The 20440-nt window shown below is 42.3% G+C and overlaps 1 protein-coding gene across 4 annotated transcripts in view; it reads right to left on the bottom strand.

Annotated features, from left to right (window-relative positions):
* The window catches only part of abca2 (ATP-binding cassette, sub-family A (ABC1), member 2), a 585325-nt gene that overhangs the window by 89901 nt on the left and 474984 nt on the right, over positions 1-20440 (bottom strand). For 3 of the 4 annotated variants that reach the window (XM_068012729.1, XM_068012727.1, XM_068012730.1), the window contains 4 exons: positions 12272-12487; positions 11998-12100; positions 10450-10778; positions 5560-5773 (listed from right to left, as the gene is read on the bottom strand). In XM_068012729.1, the coding sequence (XP_067868830.1) occupies positions 5560-5773; positions 10450-10778; positions 11998-12100; positions 12272-12487 (862 nt within the window). The remainder of the gene's footprint in view (positions 1-5559; positions 5774-10449; positions 10779-11997; positions 12101-12271; positions 12488-20440) is intronic. The other variant, XM_068012728.1, reaches the window with a different exon arrangement.

Below are 20440 nucleotides of genomic sequence, written 5' to 3' on the forward strand. Positions count from 1 at the left end.
TTTTTATCGATCTCATTATCTCTCCTTGCAGGTGTCATGCACTGTTAAATCAAGTTAAATATCATGTTGTTCAAAAATCGGAGCACCGATAGAAGCTTGTATTTGCTGCATTCTTCCCAAATCAAACCTCTTCAGTTGGAATCCACGTGGAGTCTCCGAGTCAGACTTAGATTCCAACTGAAATAGTGCCCTTTATAGGGATGCACTCATGATTGCAAATATCTCCAAGACATTCAACATGTCTCAAACTACTGATCTTGCCACATTCTGAGATCCATGCTCAAGTGTGCCGCCATGTGCACACTCTCAAACTCTCTCTTCAGCAGCACCGACTCACTATCTCAAAGCTGATCAGGTCCGCAGTTCCATTTCATCCTTCGCCTCATCTGGTGGCTTAACAAAAAACTCTTTCTTCCTTCCAGGTGTCAAGGATCGCACGCTTCAACAATTCTTGGATACCAACACCCCTCCAGATCTGCCCTCAGCAAAGTTCTCAGTTTAATCCCCTTACAAACCACCTTAATGAATTTCGAGCTCAGCACAAAGATGACCTCTTCTTCTGTCACCTTCACCTCCATGCCCATTTCTTTGGCAAGGGGTCTTCCCATCCCCGCACCGCGAACTCTTTTACCCATCTTCAGAATTCTGACCTGGACCCCTCCATTTGTCCTTATAACCTCTCTAGAACTTTTCATTGAGAACTGCTGGCGTGACATCAGCCAACTCAATTTTGCTGTTCCCCCTCACTCTCTGTTATTTCCCTCTGAACTTCCAGTACTCTGTTCTCAGATCTAACCCTGACATTGTCATTAAATCTGCTGACAAGGGTGGTAATGTTGTTTGGTGAACCAACCACCTGCTAGCGGAGACTGAAAGCCAACTCTCTGACACTTCCCCCTACCTCCCCTACACCACGAGCCCACCATAGAACATCAAGCAAACAAAAACAAGAAATGCTGGAATCACTCAGCAGGTCTGGCAACATCTGTGGAAAGAGAAGCAGAGTTAAAGTTTCGGGTCAGTGACCCTTCTTCAGAACATCAAGCCATTGTTTCCAAGACTGTCACTGGCCTCATCTCGGGGGATCTACCAGATCTGCCATTCATGGCCTCCAACCTCATAATTCCCAACCTCAAACAGTCCCCTTCTACCTCCTTCCCAAGATCGACCAACAGGAATGCCCTGGTAGACCCATTATTTCAGCCTGTTCTTGCCCCACAGAACTGATTTCTTTTTATCTTGACTCTATTTTTTTCTCCCTTTGCTAGTCTCTTCCCACCTATATTAGTGGCCCTTTCGATGCCCTCTGTTTCCAGTTTCCTGGCCCTAACCATCTCCTCTTCACCAAGGAAGACCAAACTCTCTAAACATCCATCTCCCACCAAGAGTCTTAGGGCTCTCCATTTCTTCCTTGAATGGAGGCCCAACCAGTTTCCATCCACCGCCACCCTCCTCCGCCTGGCTGAACTTGCTCTCATTTTGAACAACTTCTCCTTTGACTCTACTCACTTCTTCCACATAAAAAGTGTTACTATGGGTATCCACGTGTGTCCTAGCCATGCATGTCTTTTCATGGGATATGTGGAACATTCTTGGTTCCACTTCAACTCACCTCATTTTCCAGTACATTGATCAGCATATCAGTGCCATTTTCTGCTCTCACCCTGAACTGGAAAAATTAATCAACTTTGCTTAAATTTCTACCTTTCCCTTGCCTTCACATGGTTTATCTCTGACTCTTCCCTTCTCTTCCTTGATTTCTCTATTTCTATTTCTGGGGATAAGCTATCAAACAATATCCACTACAAGTTCACTGGTTCCCACAGCTACTTTGACTACACTTCCTCCCACCTATATTGTTCCTACATTACAACAGTGCCTACACTTCAAAAGCACTTTGAGCTATCCGGTGGTCATGAAAGCGCTATATAAATGCAAGTCTATCTTTCTTTCTTTCTATTCCATTTTTCCAGTTTTTCTATCTTTGTCACATCTGTTCTGACGATGCCACCTTCCATACCAGTGCTTCTGATATGTTCTTTCTTTTTCCACAACGAAACATTCCCCCCCACCTTGGTTGGCAGGTGCCAGTGTTTGTGTCCGTTCCATTTCTTGCACTTCTCCTCTCACTCCTTATCCTCCGTTACTTAACCATGATAGGTTCCCCTTGCCCTCAACTTTCCACCACATTCAACAGATCACCCTCTGCCATCTCCAGCGTTGTGTCATCAAACACGTCTGCCCCTCCCCTTTCAGCATTCCAAAGGGATTGTTCCCACCATGACACCCTGGTCCACTCCTCAATCATCCCAATTCCCCTTCCCAAGGGGCACTTTCCCATGCAAGCACAGGAGATGTAACACCTGCCCTTTTACCTCCTCCCTTCCTACCATCCAAGGTCCCAAACATTCCTTCTAGGCGATACAGTAATTTATCTATACATCTTTAAGTTTAGTATACTGTATTCACTGCTCACATGGTCTCCTCTACATTCGGGAGACCAAAGGCATGACAGCTTTGCAGAACACCTCTCTTTCAGTCCACAAGCATGACCAAGCTTTTGGCCACCTGTTATTTTAATTCTCCACCCCACTCCCACTCTGCCCTTGGCCTCCTGCAGTGTTCCAATAAAGATCAATGTAAGCTTGAGGAACAGCACCACAGCATCTTTCCATGAGGCATTTTACAGCTTTTCAGACTCAACACTGAGCTAAACAATTTCAGATCATAATCCCTGCCCCCATTTGTTCAGACAGCAGCTGTGAGCGATGATTATGCTATTCCCATTTTCACCTCCTCTAGACCTATCTTTTGTTACTTTATTTTTCCCATTACCATCCCTTTATGCCTTGCAACATCATCCCTCTTGTCATTTAATTTCTCCTGCATTCTACCCTGTCACAGACATTCCCTTTTGTTCTTCCCCATCCTCAACTTTCCCTGCCTCTGCACCTGCTTAAAACCTGTCACATCTCTAAATTTTTTCCAGTCCTGATGAAAGGTCATCGAGTTGAAATGTGAACTGTTTTTCCCTTTCAGATACTGCCTGACCTGCTGAGCATTTCCAGTATTTTCTGTTCTTATTTCGCTTCACAAAGAATCCTAGCAAAGAATAATAGCAGTATCAAATTGAGTAATGTTACCATATCAGTATCTGTAAGAAAAATATTGAGAAACATTTTCAATTAAATGCAGAGAAATTATTCAGAATGATTTTCCTCTGCTCTTTGCCTGAGAAAATAGAAATAGGAGAAGGAATAAATGTAAGCTTAAATTCAGGTAGACAGGAAGAGAGTATTATAATCATGATCAATTGTCATGCAGCAAGTACAAAGAACAATCCGATCTCACTAGAATGAGACCTATTCAAGTTTCATTTTTGATAGACACAAAAGAGGAGTACTGTACTGATGCCTTTTTACTGAATTAACTTATTCCAATGGGAAAAATTGTTACGTACAGTTGAATTATACCTTTAAGAAAAAGGATACAAGAAGGAATCAAGAACAAATACATGAATAGGATGGGAATAGAGGGATACGGTCCCTGGAAGTGCAGAAGGTTTTAGTTTAGGCAGGCATCAAGATCGGCGCAGGCTTGGAGGGCCAAAGGGCCTGTTCCTGTGCTGTACTGTTCTTTGTTCTCTTTGTTCTTTGATACACAATATACAATGGATACGTGCTTTTCTTTCTCATTATTTCAAAGAAAATGATCAAACGTGTATTATGGAAAATATTTTTATCACCTAGAATTGGAGATACATTTTCTATTTTGGGAAGTTAAATTCAACATAAAGCATTTGCAGGTGAAGTACAGAGCGGAATAAATTCCCTTCCATTCATTCCGTAAACTTATTTGTATTTCCTTGAGTATAGGAGATTGAGGGGGTGATCTGATCCATTTACTTCTAATGTTAAAAGGATTTGATAGGGTTGGATCTAGAGAAAATATTTCCTCCAGTGGGAGAATCAAGAACAAAGGGATGTAATCTTAAATTTAGTGCTGAGCCATTCAGAAGAGAAATTAGGAGATACTTATTCACACAAAGGGTAGTAGAAACCTGGAATTCCCTCCTTTCAAAAGGTTATGATGCTGGGACACTTATTCAGCGGCCAATGAGTGTGTCCTGGCAGCCTGCACAAAATGTGTGCCCAACTCATTTAGATCCCAGAAGTTATTTAAATTAAGGGTCTTCGCAAAATGTAACTGAAGCGCCTGAGCCATGCTCCGGGGTGGCCTATAGGGAGGGAGAGGGTGAGGGAATATTTTGCTGCCCAGTTTAAGATAAGGTCACCTTTGCTTTGCACCACACCTTTGTGCAGGCATCCAAAGGACAAATCAGGAAACTTTGTGCCCTAGCAACTGCAAGTAGATAAATTAACACTCCTCCAGGAAGCACTGTAAATCGCGTAGATGGGACATTGCCAGATTATGTGAGTGGGGAAAACTGGCAGATAGGGAGGGATTTTACGTAGGCGCCGGGGGTCTCAACCACCAGCTGAAGAGTCAGCAACAGACCCGCGTCGCATCCTCTGGGGAAGGCCCACCACATTACGTGTCAATTCGGCACTTAATTGGACAGCAGCAGGCCCTCCCTGGGATTAAGGACCTCGGCGATGAAAGTCCCGCCTGCTGAGAGCTGATGGCCTATCAGATGCCAGCAGCTCTTTTACTGAGCAGTGCCACTGGAGAAGCTGGGCTGGTTGTTCTTAGAGCAGAGAAGGCTACCAGGAGATTTGATAGAAGTGTTCAAAATCATGAGATAGAATAAATAAAGAGAAACTGTTTCCAATGGCTGAAGGGTCAATAGGCAGAGGGCACAGATTTAGATGACTGGCAAAAGAACCAAAGGCAACAAGAGGAAAAACCTGTTTACACATCGAGTTGTTTGGAATGCACTGCCTGATAGAAAATCGATTCAATAGTAACTTTCAAAAAGGAATAAATACCTGAAGGAGAAGAAAAAAATAAGGATATGGGGTAAGACCGGGGAAGTGGGACTAACTGGATTCCTCTTTGAAAGAGCCAAATGGCCTTCTTCTGTGCTGTATGATTCTATGATACTGGGAAACTATTTTCTAGAATGGGGGAGGGGTGGGGCGAGGAGTGTGACTCACAACAGAACACTGCTGTATTATGTAGATACACTGACCTTGTGCCATGCAAACAGATCAGCTGATGTGGATGGCGCATTGCTATGCGGGGCCAGTATTAGCAGTTCTATGGTCTCTGTATATATGATTGTCAATTTATAGTGCAGTAAAAGCTAAATTGTTGGAGAGCTTTGGGGCCGTGCATTCACATCCATCTGAAACTGCTCAAGTATATTTCTTTGGGAATTCCTGCAAATGGCACTGACAAGTTCATATTCATCTCCTCTTTGTGAGCTGGATTCTAACATAGAAATTGCAGGATCACGTTCTAACTCACCATGTCATCCAGTCCAAGATACAAGCTGAATAAATTTTATAGGAGCAGTCACTGAGCCCACCAAGCAATCCAACAAGCTACTGCTGCAGAAGGATAAATACTCAGATGTATAGCAGCAACTCTACAAACCTATGAAGTCTGAAACGATCGGAAGTGTGCAGAATGTATTCAGAAACATTGCGGCCTGTAATATCCACCAGAATATCGCCCGTCACTACTTTCTTCTGTGGTGGGTGACCTCCAACCCCACTTGGGCAGGAGAATCCAGTTCCTTGCATTGAGCAGCTGCACCTAACTGGCTCATGGATGGGACGTGGAACTGAAGGAGATGATGTAAATGCTTCTGAAAGAGAAAAGAATTTATCCAACTGTAGGCATCCAAGCTTCTTGTTTAGGGGAACATATATTCCACCTTTTTAAAATAAAAATTCAGGCTCACAGTTAGAATGGGTGCAACTATGCATTCAAACTTAAATACCTATGTGCATCAACAACAACTTGCATTTATATAGCTCCTTTAATACAGTAAAATGTCCCAGGGTGCTTCACAGGAGCATGATCAGACAAAGACTGACACTGAGCCACAAAAGAAGATATTGAGACAAGTGGGCAAAACTTTAGTCAAAGAGATAGATTTTAAAGAGTGGCTTAAAGCAGGGGAAAGAGGTAGAGATGCAGAGAGATTTAGGGAAGGAACTTTAGAGCTCGGGGCCTAGATAGCTGAAGACATAGCTGCCAATGGAGAGATGAAAGAAATCCATAATGCACAAGAGGCAAGAATTGGAGGATTACAGAGATCTCAGAGGATTGTAGGAGTGGAGGTTGCAGCGGTGAGGCCATGAAGGGATTTGAACACAAGGATGAGATTTTTAAATTCAATGCAATCCTGAGCCAGAAGTTAATGTAGATGAATGAGCGTAGGAGTGATGGGTGAATGGCGCTTGATGCGAGTTGAGATATTGGATTTGTTCAGGCTAACAGAGGGTGGAATTTGGGAGGTTGACCAGGACAGCATTGGAACAGTTGAGTCTGGATGATCAGAAATGTAACCCCAGGCCACCATCCTAGAAAATGAAAGTCTAAAAATCAGTCCAAAAATGACTGGAATCCAATAGGTTGGGGATTGGTATTGGAGATGGAGAAGTTAAGATATCCTCCAACAACATTTTATCTTTTATATTACTATTTTAAAATTATGTATTATATCCATTTTAACAGTACACTAGGATTTCTTCTTCTAGGGTCATATTCTAACATCTATCTAGCTTGATTACATTTATTTACGCACAGAGTTGTGCATATATAATTTTTTTCTGGATAAGATATTAACGTCTACTTGGCATCAATGAAAAAGAACTTAAATAATATATTACATCCATTCATTTGGAAGGCAGCTTGGCTTTTAATGGACCTACTGAAGTTCAAAGTTTCCCATTTAGACTTAAAGTTGTCTAAAGCTTCATTTAACTCTTGGTCACAGGCGCCAGGTGAAGCAGCAATCAAATGAACAGTATTAAAGCTGCATGAGCTCATTTATCACAGTTAATGAGTCCTATAATGGACCCCATTTAGATGGAGTTGACTGGTAATTTAACACTGCAGCTTCATCAATCCTTTGATGTTCAACACTATATATACGGCAGTGGCATTCAAAGGAAGTATGTTTCTTGCACTGTTATCTGTAGCAAGAAAAAATCTTAAGACTTGGAAATCCAAGCTGGCCTTGTTAAATTTTAGAGGCCCTTTAGCTAAGCTGTTAACTGTGGCTCAGTGATTTATGTTCTCGCCTCTGAGCCAGAAAGTCATGCTTTCAAGCCCCTACTCCATAGACTTCAGCACAAAATCTAGGCTGGTGTTGCAGTGCAGTACTGCCATAGATACCGCCTTTCGGATGATACATTTAACTGAGACCTTGTCTAACCTTTCAGGTGGTCACAAGAAAAAAAATTGCACGGCATTATTCAAAGAAGAGCAGGGGAGGTGTCCTGATCAATAATTATTCCTCACCTTCATCACTAATAAACAGATTGTCTAATCATAATCACTTTGTTGTTTGTGGGACCTTGCTGTGTGCAAATTCTCTGTTGTATTTCCTGCCTTGCAACAATGGCTTTCTTCCTCTCTTTCTCTACTATTAAAGGTGTGGATGCTTGTATTAGCTATGCTGGATAGTTCACCCTGATCTGTCCATAAGAAGATTTTGCTGCACCATGTTAAGTCTCCATGTGGATAAGGCTGAATGGACTTGGTTATCATAAACGTAACCTGCAAAGACGGTTGATGGGTTTGTAATTTTGATTTACTTTGCCAAAATAGTTTTGTACAGCCCTGATATATTTCTGGCATGATGTGGATGTAGTTTCATCTATCAGTACAGAGAATGCCCTGCTGTAACACTGTGAACTGTAGTTATTGTAATAAATCAATATGATGGCTTCTTGACCAGGCTGTGCAGGAGAGAAACAGATATGAATTTGGTTTTAGATGCACACACATCCTTTTCAAGAAAAAGAAAATGATATAATTGTCTCCAATTATTTTGGTGACATAAAAATCATGCTACTTCCGAAAACCGGCAGGCAAGGAAATGATTTTAATTGCAATTCAAGTGCTCAGCCAGGATTTTCAGGCTAATTTCTTTGAAAGCTGTTCACTGCATTTTTTTGATTATTTCCCCCAACTTTGGTTCAACAAAATATCAGGTGAGGTTTAAGAACAGCCTGACCAGAGTGCCACGTTACTGACAGCAGATGGCAGGTAATACAGCAAAAGGAATTTTTAAAAATTGCCAAAGGGAACTACTTGTTCAAATACTAACTACAAAGGCTTACACTTCACTAACTGAAAAGTATGTGACTGTTTACAGCGTGAAGACTTGAAGGCCACAAGCAGACACGGGTTCAAAAGAAGCATACATAAGATGATGGCAAATCAGATTTACATCACTCAATGGTACTGCAGAGTAGACAAAAGGCCCGATCTTTCAGGGCCCGCTGGTGAGAAGACAGGAAGTTGGATTGGCTATTAGAAGCACTCTTATGGACAAAAGTTTCAGACTCCAAATAAAGTTTTACAAATAAAGAAAAGTTTCACTTTTAACTAAATGCCAACTTGATGCCAACAATATAAATCACATTGAAGCCAGATCTTCACTTTGCTATCCTTCTCAAACATGGAACTGTCTGCCAAAGCACCCGGATTTCATGGCAATTTTAATACAGTGGGCTAGGCACATGAGGAAATAGGTAAAATTGAAAGACAGCAGGGGTGAAATAGGCCTTGGACCTGAGTGCAAAATTGGCAATAGTGAATAGTTTTAGATTTTCTTTCCATTCGATAACAATTTCACCTCCAGCAAATCTGAAAAATGAGTATTCATGACTGGAATCCATTTAAGTCTTTGCCCAGAACTCTTGAAAAAATATTTAAAGCATTATTATAAGATTGACAAATATTCCAAGCTTAGTTTAAACAACAACTTGCTTAATGTGGAAAAACATCCCAAGATGCTTCAGAGAAGCGTAACTAGAGAAAAAGGAACTTGCTTGGAGAGAAGTTATCAAAGAAAAAAAGAATCATTTCTGGTTTGTCAGGTTGGGGAATAAAATAAAAGACCCATATATTTAATAACCATTTAGCTTGTGAGGGGTCTGTATCTCAAAGAAGTAGATCCATCCTTCCAGGTAAGATGGGTTAGTATCCCAATGTGTGAGGGAGATAGTCAAAATCAGAGCAAGTGACAGCAAAAGTATCAGTAAGTTGATCTTCTTAATGTATTACTTTGCGATTACTAAAGCAAGGCTGTTGCTGACTCATGTATAATCTCCAATGATTTCATTTAGACTAGAGTATATAAAAAAAGAAAGACAGAAAGGAAAGAGCAAATCTCAAAGATAGAGAAACTGGGAAGAAGGGAGCAGGTTCTCAGGCGCAGGAACATTCTGGGTGTTTAACAAAACCAGAGACATTGCTTCATCAGAGACTGTCAGCTTGCATATTGCTCACATTGTGTTTGATAGATTGATCAGCCAAAGTGTCGACTATGTGACTAGTCAATGGCGACAACAAAGGTGCTGGGGCTTTAACTGAGGTTGCACCAATAATTTCTGAAGTTAAGTCAAAACCAAAAGATATATCTTGCTTCCTACTGATAAAAACAAAAACTTGAATAACATGGGATTTTATTGTGGGAAATGTAACATCGTAACTTCTGTATTTAGTCAGACATCAGGCAGCCAATTCCAAGTCACTCCAAACAACAAACAGCCCCAGACTGGTGACTGCATGGATCAAATGGCAGGGGGGGGATCTCAAATGCTTTTCCATGTGATCACCTAAACTGGTTTTGATGGTCTGAGGGAGCCAGAGAGGAATTGTCAGAGTATATTTTTTCTCTCACTGGTCCTGTGTTTTTTCTCTGGTTCTCCCAGGAAATGATATGGCTGTGGGGAGAGAGAGGGAGGGAGGAAGTGTTTAATCATGAATGCTCTGGCTACCAGGACTGTGGGGCAGGTTTGATGAACCTGCTGCTCTTTTTCTGTCAATCATTTTCATATGTTTGTATGTTATTCTTTCCAGCACATAAACCTCAGCCTCTGGAGAGGAGCCCCTAATGGACCAGTGTAAATGTTTCCACATCAGCTAATCTTCCAGGCACCGTTGGTGAGACAAAAATCCTTGTACTAATTTCAAGCAGTCATCTTAATCCAATGGCTGGTGACTTGAATGCATGCCACCTAACCCTCTGTTTGGTCTTCAGCCCCTTTATTTTGTGCCAGGTGATATGGAATGTGGGGAGATGCCAAAGGCATACTGGTTAAAAATACCTTAAGAAAAACACAATCTGGTATTTCTTTTCAGTCTATTTTGAATGTTCCTATTATGTTTGCATTCAATAGCAGAATATAAAATAATTTTGGAAAATTTGTCCTAAAAACTCAGTGGAGGTGGCTATCTTGCCGTAACACATTTGCTAACTTGAAAGGGCCTTCCAATATTGTATCTCACTAAACTACGCACCTTTCATTGTAACCGGTGATGTTGTCAAATTCCACGTGTGCGTTCCTTCATCGATTCCTGTGTCGGGGAAGTCTGATGGAGCTGGTGAAGGGGGCAGTGGAACAAAATTTGAGAGTGGGAGGCCTTGAGTAAATGAGTCCAGACACATCGAGTCAAAGTACTTGGAGGCCAGCATCTTGGTCTCGCTGGTTGAAAGATTGAGGGTCTGTACCAGCTGGTCTAACGTGCTGTTGTAGGGAGTCTTGAGCACACAGGTAGCACCAATCCCCGAGGGTAGATAGAAGGTATTTGTCAGCTGCTGGGGGCTGGCATCAGGTGATAACTTTATTCTGTTTTAGAATAAAAACAATGTTATATTCAAACAAAATACTCATTTGTACCAAATGTTTATTCATTTTCTTCGAATGTGGTTGCTGGGAATGCAATACAGTTGCATTATTTCCCAATTAACTACTGCCCATTCAGAAAAAACACTAATCAGGTGTGGAATCAATCACCCCATGCTCTGCCCCAATAATATCTGTTCACCCCAATCTTCGAGGAATGTCATGTATTTTTTATTTCCTACATTAGCCTCTCTGAGTGAACCTGACGATTCTTTTTAAAATTGGACAACTTTTGCACTGTGACCTCACGCCCACCAGAAACCCATCTGATTTGACCTAATACAGAGTCAGAAGAGTAGGCAAGCTGCCGCTTATTATGCAGTGACTACACTTCAAAAGTACTTAATTGGCTGCAAAGCAGTTTGGGACTTCCTACGGTCGTGAACGACACTATATAAATACAAGTCTTTTCTTTTTCTTATGGGAACATATTCCCTAGAGTGTCTCTGGGAACAAGGGTCGATTGACAGCTGCAAGACCAGTCAAAGAAACATATGTGGCAGCTTTCCACCAATTTTTCAGTTTTGCTGGCTCCATCAATGTACATGCAAACGCCTGAAAGCTCCCTGAGATTACACTAAACCTCAGGATTGCATCAATAGAGTTAGCAAAGTGTTTAATTTTTTATTATATTTCTGCTCAAGGAGGTGTAAACTAAGAGGTCTGTAGTCAAGTGAAATCTGCTCTATTGACTTTCTGCTAATGTTTAAGCAGCACTATTGTAGTTTATTTTCTACATTTAACCAGATTATATACTATTTCATGCATGACATATGAGTGGAGTACTTTGAAAGTCAGCAGAAAATAAGACTCCTGCATTGCAGAGACAAATGAAGAATCATTTTTTTGCTTTATAAGTGGTTAAGTTTGAATAAAGCAGCCTGCAATAACAGATTGATATTTTGGAGTCGGAATCTGGGGGAAAAAATACAGGTAATTTCACCTGAAGTTGCTCACACCCCTCAGAAGATTGGATACATTTATCACAATTCTTGATACAGCAAATGGTGCATGGTTTGTGGAAAAAGCAGGAGGAATCATTGAGCTAAATGATCTCTTCATTCTGTATGTCATCAACCTCTATGTGCTCCCCATTTCCTGTAACATCTTGTAATAAATTAAGCTAAGGCAAGTGGTTTTAAAGGTCCCTCTAATCTCATACCTGTACTCATTTCTCTCTTCGTTTGCGTATGGTATAAAGTTTCCTCGAGGTTGGGTATAATTGTGGTACTGAGATGGGGAAAGAATCAGAGGAGGTAAGTCACCTAGAAAGATGGAGATAAATTAGATAAATATCTTGTCGGTGAAAATATAATGTGAGTTCTGTAACATGGCACTCCCAAAGAATAAATCTTAGCTTTACTCAAAACTATTAAGTTTTTTTTTAAACCTTTCAATACATTGTATCGTTACTCAGATATTTTGAATTGTAATACCTATTTCAGGCACTGAGAGTGCTACTGTCATTGCCACACACACAAAGAATGCTGGGAGCAGGATCTGGGAGAAAATACTCTTGGTGTTGCGTTTGGCACAGTGGTAACGCTTCACTATCAGCCCATAGAACTGGCACAGTTTCAGCCAGGAGCCCTCCAGTTTGGTACTTCCTTGACCCTCCAGGACAAAGCTCTTCAGGTCAGGGTCTCGTTCTGCTGTAGACGACAAGAAAACAGGAAACAGAGATCAGTATTTGGGGATATTTCCAATTCACCAGCCAATTGAAAATCTGAGTTTTTAAATCTTTTTTTTGATGGCACTTTCTGTTCAAAATACTTCCTCATCCCCCAAGCTATATGCCAAGATGGACTATATATTCTTGATTTTATGTCTTCTTTAAACCATTAATATACAATAATCTATGTGTTGATTTGAATGATTAAATGATTGTGTATTGAAGTATCAGCTTTCAAGATACAGTCACAACTTTCCAAATCTTCCACTCCAGCCCCCAATATCTTTGATCTCCTTTCCTGAAGGTGTTCTCCTTGCTAGAGTATATCCCGCGACCTCTACCAACTAGAAGGGCAAGGGCAGCAAATGTATGGGAACACCAGCACCTGCAAGTTCCCCTCCAAGTCACACACCATCCTGACTAGGAACTATATCGCCGTTCCTTCACTGTCGCTGGGTTAAATTCCTGGACCCCCCTTCCTAACAGCATTGTGGGTGTACCTACCCCACATGGACTGCAGCGGTTCAAGAAGGCAGCTCACCACCACCTTCTCAAGGGAGATTAGGGATGGGCAATAAATGGTGGCCTAGCCAGCGACGCCCACATCCCATGAATGAACTGTTAAAAATCCCAAGAGGGCTAGTTATTTTCCAGTCATTTTTCATCTGTGAACCTAGACATTAAGTGTCAGTAGGTTATTTGACCATGGGGGTGAGGGGGGGAGCATCACAACTGGACTTGATCTTTTCCTCATCCGACATCCACACGTGCATTCTTCTGGGACGTGTCATCATTGTCACTTGGCAATTAACAGTAAGAACTCCCTTTAATTTTTCCTTTCTTGACATAGGAACGCTTAGTGCAATTATAGTGGTCCTATTGCTAGCCTGGTCAAAAGGTATCAAATCTGGGACTGATCTGTATGCCTCACTGCTCACTGTCATAATTCAGTGAGTGTTTCGGGAGGTGGGGGGGAGGGGGGGGGGAGGTGCAGGGTAACCAAAATCTTTTATTTTGTACAGGACTGAACCTCTTCACCAGTTCATTGTCTTTTGATGACACAACTTACTGATGTATTCTGCCCGCATCCAAGAATATATGACAGTGCTATTAAGTGGCACTTACTCACCAATAACCCACTCACTGATGTTCAGTTTGGGTTCCGCTGGAACTACTCAACTCCAGACCCCATTAAAACCCTGGTCCAAACATGAACATGAGCTGAATTCCAGAGGTGAAGTGAAAGTGACATCACTTGATCGAATGCGTCTCGCAAAATTGAAATCAATAGGAATCGGGAGAAAACTCTCCACTGGCTGGAATCATACCTAGCACAAAGAAAGATGACTGTGGTACAAAAGCAAATTATTGCAGATGCTGGAAATCTGAAATAAAAACAGAAAATGTTGACAATACTCAGCAGGGAAGGCAGCATCTGCGGAGCGAGAAAATAGAGTCGATGACCATTTGTAAAAACTGGAAATTGGGCTGTGGTTGTTGGAAGTCAATCTTCCCAGCCCAGGTCATTGTTGCAGGAGTACCTCGGGGCAGTGTCCTCGGCCCAACCATCTTCAGCTGTTTCAGCAATGACCTTTCTTCCATCTCAAAGTCAGAAGTGGAGATTTCGCTGATGCTTCCACAGTGTTTAGTTTAATTCACAACTCCTCAGATAATGAAGCAGTCCATGTCTGCATGCAATACAGAGTCCAACCATTTCTCCTTGACATTCAATGTAATTACTGCTGGTGAATCCCTCACCATAAATAGAAACGTAACTGGACCAGCCACATAAATATTGTGGCTACAAGTGTCGGTCAGAGGCTGGGTATTCTGTAGTGTGTCTTATCTCCTAACTCCACAAAGCCTTTCCAAAACCTACAAGGCACAAGTCAGGAATGTGCAAGATTACTCTCCACTTGCCTGGATGGGTGCAGCTCCAACAACAATCAAGAAGCTCCAGCCAGAAAAAGAAGCCTGCTTGATTAACACATTATCCACCACCTTAAGCATTCATTCCCCTCACCACCAGTGAACTGTGGCTGCAGTGTGTAATGTACAAGTGTGATGACTGAGGTGGGAAGAGTGAACTGTCTTTCCTAGTACCACTTCTCCACATTTCACATCTATTTAAATGTTTATCCGGTTACCGATACAGTCAAAAGACTTAACCAGTAATGAAGCAAAGCATTAACACACCTAAAATATGAAAGTTCTCTTTTTTAAAATTCCCCAATTACATTCACACATAAATACTGGAAAAAATACAGGTATTCACTCTGCAGAGGGCAAAGGTCTGTTACAAAAGAAGACAAAAACAACTACTTTGGCCAAATACTTGCTAATTCTTGACGAAGAAAGAAAGAAGATATGGAAGGAAGTCAGTTGTCCCTTTTATGGTTTAGCATCCAGGTATACGGAGACAGGTCACTGGGATTGTTTCAGAAGCAGTCCATTCTGGAGATGTCAAGAGGTATTCTGGTAGGCTTTCTAGGAGAAATAAGCATCAAGGTTTTTCTGCTAGCACACACTTGAATTGCAGGATTTTTGAAAGCTTCTCAGGAGCTATAAGGCACCAAGGTTTTTCCCCCCCCCCAACACTGGATCTTGGTAGGATTTCTTCAAAACAGTAGAGAAGGAGGTGAGTTGGGTGGTTTCTTTTTCCTTGCAGGAAAGCACCAACTGTCTTCAAACAGTTCATATCACAACTAATACTGAAAACAGTGTTCTAACCCCAAACAGTGAGTTAACCTCCTAACCTCCATAAACCTTGACATGTGGCTTCTCCGTAACCATTTTCCCCAAGTCACCAAGGGTCTGCTGTTTCTCTGAGCCCAAATTACAGGTGGCCTCCAGCACAGGTTGCTTGCAAACAACATTGTGTCCTGTTGGTGAACTTGGTAAAAAAAAAACACATCCATGGAATCTTTTCAGTTTTAACACACGTTCTCAAAAAATATTACAAAAAAATGGAAGCTCTTTCCTAACATAAGATGCACAGCAGCAACTTGCCAAGGCTTCAACAACACCTCACAAACCTGTCACCTCTACCACCTGGAAGGACAAGGCAACAGGCAAATGGGAACACCAAGTTCCCCTCAAAGTCACACCATCCTGACTTGAAAATATTTTGCCATTTCTTCATCATCACTGGGTCAAAATCCTGGAAATGCCTCCCTAACAGGACTGGATACCTACACCACATGGATTGCAGCGGTTTAAGGCAGTGGCTCAGCACCGCTATCTCAAGAACAATTGTGGATGGGCAGTAAATGCTGGCTTTGCCAGTGATAACCATATTCCATGGATGAATAAAATAGAAGTTAGTTTACACCTTCATGATTGGCATTTCTATTTAATGGTTAGGAGGAAGGGATTATTTCATTCAGTCAGTAGATTATACATATCCTTATAGGGAGTTGGTAGAGTAAAAATTTTTTGAACAGGTTGAAGTAAGATGATTGATTGATAAAGACAAATTTAGGTATCCAGCACAGTCAAGCCCACTTAAATAAATAACTGATAAAAGTTTAAGAGAATTAAATCTCCATGCACTAATTCCTTTTCTATCTAATCCAATGGCAGCCAACCCTGCTAAATAAATAAGGTTCCTGTGAAGCTTTTACTATGTTAAGGCACTATGTAAATGCACCCATAACGCAATATAATCTGTTCTGATGAAAGGTCATCGATCTGAACTCTGTTTCACACTCCACAGATGCTGCCTCAACTGCTGAATATTTTCAGCATTTTCTGTTTCTATTTCAGATTTCTAGCATCTGCAGTGTTTTGCTTTTGTATACAAATGGAAGTTGTTGTTTAAATGAATTGCAAAAGTCTGGATTTATTGATTTAAGTGTTGTAATGCCTTGCTAAAAACCTTTTAGGCAATCAATGTGCTTTTGTCTTGGTGTAAAAATCGTCTCATATCTCATGAGTCAAAGTCTTTTTTCATCTCATCATGTGCTAAGGGTTTGAGCATGTTACACAATTAATGTGAGAAGCACTTTGGTTTAGGTGTGAACCCCACCTCTTCGGGTGATCAGGCTCAAAAGCTTTGTTATACTTATAATTCACACATGTTTTAGCAGCACCCAAACCCTGTGGTAGAAACCCATATCTCATCTTGGCCCTACCAAATTCACAGCAATGAAAAATGTGTCAAGGATCATGAAATCTCAGGTCCTCCGTGAAATCAGTCATTTTATGATCTTTGCACATTTTAGTGATTGACACAAGGCTCAACTGAAATGGAGTGGCCATATAAATACTGTGGTTACAAGAGCAGGTCAGAGGCTAGGAATCCTGCAGCAAGTAGCTCACCTCCTGACTCCCCAAAGCCGGTCCACAATCTACTAGGCACAAGTAAGGAGTGTGATGGAATCCTCTCCACTTGCCAGGATGGTTGAGCTCCAACAACAATCAAGAAGCTCAACAGCATCCAGGACAAAGCAGCCCGCTTGATTGGCACCCCATTCAGCAACATTCACTCCCTCCACCACTGACACACATTGGCAGCAGTGTGTACTATCGATAAGATGCACTGTAGCAATGCACCAAGGCTACTCAGCCAGCACCTTCCAAACCTGCAACCTCGACCAACTAGAAGGACAAGGGCAACAAATGCATGGGAACACCACCACCTGCAAGTTCCCCTCCAAGTCACACACCATCCTGACTTGGAACTATATCGCTGTTCCTTCATTGTCGCTGGGTCAAAATCCTGGAGTTCCCTTCCTAATAGCACTGTGGGTGAACCTACCCCACATAGACTGCAGCGGTACAAGATGGCAGCTCACCACTACCTTCTCAAGGGTAATTAGAGATGGGCAATAAATGCTGGCCCGGCCAGCAACGCCCACATTCCATGAAACAAATAAAAAAAAATACTTGCTGATTGGTAGATGAGGGAGGGCTTCTGGTGCAGTTTTGAGAGTAGCAGCCTCAAATGTTAGCAGACAAGTGATAATGCTAGAATGAGCAAATCAAAAACAGCCACAGCCACAGCCATTACTGTAGCACATTGAGTAAAAACATTTGGAAGCCGCTTCCAAATTCTGCCGATGGTGGTCTACTGTTTTGTACAAGCTCCAATGTTTCATTGGATCACACACGGTGGGCCACGGTTCAGCACCACCTAAGAGTCCGAAAGCCATCGCAGCAGAAAGAGACCATTTGACACCGCACTGCTGGAAAATGAACATGCAAAAAAACAAGGAACGATTTAATCTTTTTTTAAAAAGTCGACAGAGGGTTCAGAAAATGGTCAGTTGGTTACAATGGCACTTGTGGATGCTTTTGCAAGCACCAACATACAACTGGAAAAATATGATCATCCAAAGCTGCAGGTATTCATTCAATATAATGTGCAAAGTAGTTCTGTTCTTTGGCCTCCTTATCTCGAGAGACAATGGGTAAGCGCCTGGAGGTGGTCAGTGGTGTGTGGAGCAGGGCCTGGAGTGGCTATAAAGGCCAATTCTAGAGTCACAGACTCTTCCACAGGTGTTGCAGAAAATTTTGATTGTCGGGGCTGTTACACAGTTGGCTCTCCCCTTGCGTCTCTGTCTTTTTTCCTGCCAACTACTAAGTCTCTTCGACTCGCCACATTTTAGCCCCGCCTTTATGGCTGTCCGCCAGCTTTGGCGAACGCTGGCAACTGACTCCCACGACTTGTGATCAATGTCACAGGACTTCATGTCGCGTCTGCAGACATCTTTAAAGCGGAGACATGGACGGCCGATGGGTCTGATACCAGTGGCGAGCTCGCTGTACAATGTGTCTTTGGGGATCCTGCCATCTTCCATGCGGCTCACATGGCCAAGCCATCTCAAGCGCCTATGACTCAGTAGTGTGTATAAGCTGGGGATGTTGGCCGCCTCGAGGACTTCTGTGTTGGAGATACGGTCCTGCCACCTGATGCCAAGTATTCTCCGGAGGCAGCAAAGATGGAATGAATTGAGACGTCGCTCTTGGCTGACATACGTTGTCCAGGCCTCGCTGCCATAGAGCAAGGTACTGAGGACACAGGCTTGTTACACTCGGACTTTTGTGTTCCGTGTCAGTGCGCCATTTTCCCACACTCTCTTGGCCAGTCTGGACATAGTAGTGGAAGCCTTTCCCATGCGCTTGTTGATTTCTGCATCTAGAGACAGGTTACTGGTGATAGTCGAGCCTAGGTAGGTGAGCTCTTGAACCACTTCCAGAGCGTGGTCGCCAATATTGATGGATGGAGCATTTCTGACGTCCTGCCCCATGATGTTCGTTTTCTTGAGGCTGATGGTTAGGCCAAATTCATTGCAGGCAGCCGCAAACCTGTCGATGAGACTCTGCAGGCACTCTTCAGTGTGAGATGTTAAAGCAGCATCGTCAGCAAAGAGGAGTTCCCTGATGAGGACTTTCCGTACCTTGGACTTCGCTCTTAGATGGGCAAGGTTGAACAACCTGCCCCCTGATCTTGTGTGGAGGAAAATTCCGTCTTCCGAGGACTTGAACGCATGTGAAAGCAGTAGGGAGAAGATAATCCCAAAGAGTGTGGGTGCGAGAACACAGCCCTGTTTCATGCCACTCAGGATAGGAAAGGGGTCTGATGAGGAGCCACCATGTTGAATTGTGCCTTTCACACTGTCATGGAATGAGGTGATGATACTTAGTAGCTTTGGTGGACATCCGATCTTTTCTAGTAGTCTGAAGAGACCACGTCTGCTGACGAGGTCAAAGGCGTTGGTGAGATCAATGAAAGCAATGTAGAGGGGAATCTGTTGTTCGCGGCATTTCTCCTGTATCTGACGAAGGGAGAACAGCATGTCAACGGTCGATCTCTCTGCATGAAAGCCACACTGTGCCTCAGGGTAATCGCGCTCGGCCAGCTTCTGGAGCCTGTTTAGAGCAACTCGAGCAAAGACTTTCCCCACTATGCTGAGCAGGGAGATTCCACGGTAGTTGTTGCAGTCACCTCGGTCACCTTTGTTTTTATAGAGGGTGATGATGTTGGCATCGCGCATGTCCTGAGGTACTGCTCCCTCGTCCCAGCACAGGCACAGCAGTTCATGTAGTGCTGAGAGTATAGCAGGCTTGGCACTCTTGATTATTTCAGGGGTAATGCTGTCCTTCCCAGGGGCTTTGCCGCTTGCTTGCAAATAAATGACGACAGGACTACCTAAACAAAGGTTTTTACTACACGTTGTGAGGAGATGAACTCTGTGGAATGCAGAATCCCCATCTTTCAAGGCTAGCATGGCACCGTTTGATAATTCCAACAAACTCTGTGGACGTGTAGAGAGCTGTGTCTAAACATGGTCAAGTGTTCACAGCATAGAGACAGGGAATGAAGAAAGGAGACAGTTGCAGGTTGCACCATGCTCACATTCAACCACTGACTTCATTGAGTGAAGAACGTTACCTGTTTATAGTCAGCTTTTTACAATAGTATTTGAGTATATAATAAATGCCGTTTGAAACCAGAAACTTCCTTTGTCTTGTTTTTTGGTTTAAATAGATCATTTTCATGGTTTGTTGTGACACCGGTAATACTTTGATTTAAATATATGAAATCGTAAAATTCATGATTATTAAAATGCTTGTAAAATTTGACTGTGAATGTGGTAGGCCCCTAATGACAAGATAATGGAAAGGGCACTTCTTCTTGATAAAGTGAAAGTGATTGTGATGCTGATGGTCTAAAAAATTTCCCAGAGTGAAATTGCTGAACAGTTTGGTGTATCATAGCCATTTTGTTAAAGGTTTGTTGTGTTGCACTGTAATATAGCTTGATGAAGCAAATGACAAATACACGTTCAATTATCCACAACAACTGTCTGACCATTTTTGCAGTACAGTACAAACAGTTAGGAAGGACCAAAATGAAGAGAGTTGAGGTGCTCTTCATCCACAAAAAGTCCCATACAGTCAGCATCTCAAATAGCCACTCCTAATAAAA

This window comes from Heterodontus francisci, chromosome 32, assembly GCF_036365525.1.
Source record: "Heterodontus francisci isolate sHetFra1 chromosome 32, sHetFra1.hap1, whole genome shotgun sequence".
Classification (NCBI taxonomy): Eukaryota; Metazoa; Chordata; class Chondrichthyes; order Heterodontiformes; family Heterodontidae; genus Heterodontus; species Heterodontus francisci.